The 1,494-nt window shown below is 46.4% G+C and overlaps 1 protein-coding gene across 1 annotated transcript in view; it reads right to left on the bottom strand.

Moving 5' to 3' along the window:
• Positions 1-1,494, bottom strand: part of FAM227A (family with sequence similarity 227 member A) — a 53,868-nt gene continuing 52,374 nt past the window's right edge. Inside the window, exons 12-13 of the mRNA XM_012814130.2 lie at positions 341-453; positions 1-86 (exon numbers count right to left, since the gene is read on the bottom strand). Coding sequence (XP_012669584.1) covers positions 1-86; positions 341-453 — 199 coding nt within the window. The remainder of the gene's footprint in view (positions 87-340; positions 454-1,494) is intronic.

Here is a 1,494-nt window from a genome sequence, read left to right as displayed (position 1 = left end):
TTATAGCAGAATTTGCAGTCTGGATATGGGAGGGGAGAAATTAACTTCTGTTTCTCTTCTCTTTCCCTCTCCAACTTTTCCTTCCTGTGGGAAAAACAAGAAGACATCAACAAAACAGTTCAAAAATTCAGTGTGTGGGGTGGGGCAGTGCCTGTGGCTCGAAAGGGTAGGGCACTGGCCCCATATGCTGGAGGTGGTGGGTTCAAACCCAGCCCCGGTGAAAAACTGCAAAAAAAAAAAAAAAAAAAAAGTGATCAAACTGTTCATGCTTCTAATATTTCCATGGATTTTATCTGAACGAACCTTAAAATAAACTGGATCTCTCTCTGGTAGCTTCCCTTCAGTTTCTTTTCAAGAAATTCCTCATTGACGCCCAATGCCGATGGTCCGGGGAGGAACATCTGGTTTTCCTTTTGCATTTCTGCTTCTCTTTGATCAATATTCTTCACCTCCCTGGGAGGAAAACCACAAAAAGACATATATAGAAAAAGACTGAAGAATCAGTGTGATCTTTTCATTTTTATGTTCATATGTTCAGGCAGGCAAACATTTACATAGTACAGTGGTTACGGCACCAGCCATATACAAAGGTGGCGGGTTCAAACCTGGCCAAGGACAGCTAACCCACAATGACAACTGCAACAAAAAATAGCCGAGCGTTGTGGCGGGCACCTGTGGTCCCAGCTACTTAGGAGACTGAAGAAGGAGAATCGCTTGAGCCCAAGATTTTGAGGTTGCTGTGAGCTGTGTCCACATGGCCCTCTACCGAGGGCCACATAATGAGAATCTGTCTCAAAAAAAAAAAAAAAAATTAGGATGGTGCCTGTGGCTCAGTGGATAGGGCAGCGGCCCCATATGCCGGAGGTGGTGGGTTCAAACCCAGCCCTGGCCAAAAACTGCAAAAAAAAAAAAAAAAAATTAGCACTGAGGCTAGGAGTTACACCAGTAATCCTAGCACTCTGGGAGGCAGAGGAGGGTGGATGGCCTGAGCTCCTGAGTTCAAGACCATCCTGAGCCAGAGGGAGACTTCATCTCTAAAAATAGCTAAACATTGTGGTGGACACCTGTAGTCCCAGTACTTGGGAAGCTGAGACAAGAGAATTGCTTGAGCCCAACAGTTTGAGGTTGCTGTGAGCTGTGACACCAGGACACTCTACTGGGGCAACAAAGGGCAACTCTGTCTGGGGAAGTGGGGAATTAGGATTGACTTGGCCTAAACAAGTAGTTATTCCAACTATGGAGATCTTTTCTCAAGTCAAAAAGAGATATGTTGACAAAACATTCTTACCCTTAAGATTTTCTTGGCTCTGCACCACCTGTGGCTCAAGTGGCTAAGGCGCCAGCCACATATACCTGAGCTGGTGGGTTCGAATCCAGCCTGGGCCCACCAAACAACAATGATGGCTGCAACCAAAAAATAGCCAGACGTTGTGGCAGGCACCTGTAGTCCAAGCTACTTGGGAGGCAGAGGCAGGAGACTCGCTTGAGCCCAGG

Source organism: Otolemur garnettii, unplaced genomic scaffold, assembly GCF_000181295.1.
Source record: "Otolemur garnettii isolate 467f Iridium unplaced genomic scaffold, OtoGar3 scaffold00007, whole genome shotgun sequence".
Lineage (NCBI taxonomy): Eukaryota > Metazoa > Chordata > Mammalia > Primates > Galagidae > Otolemur > Otolemur garnettii.
This window is presented reverse-complemented; position numbering and strand designations above follow the sequence as displayed.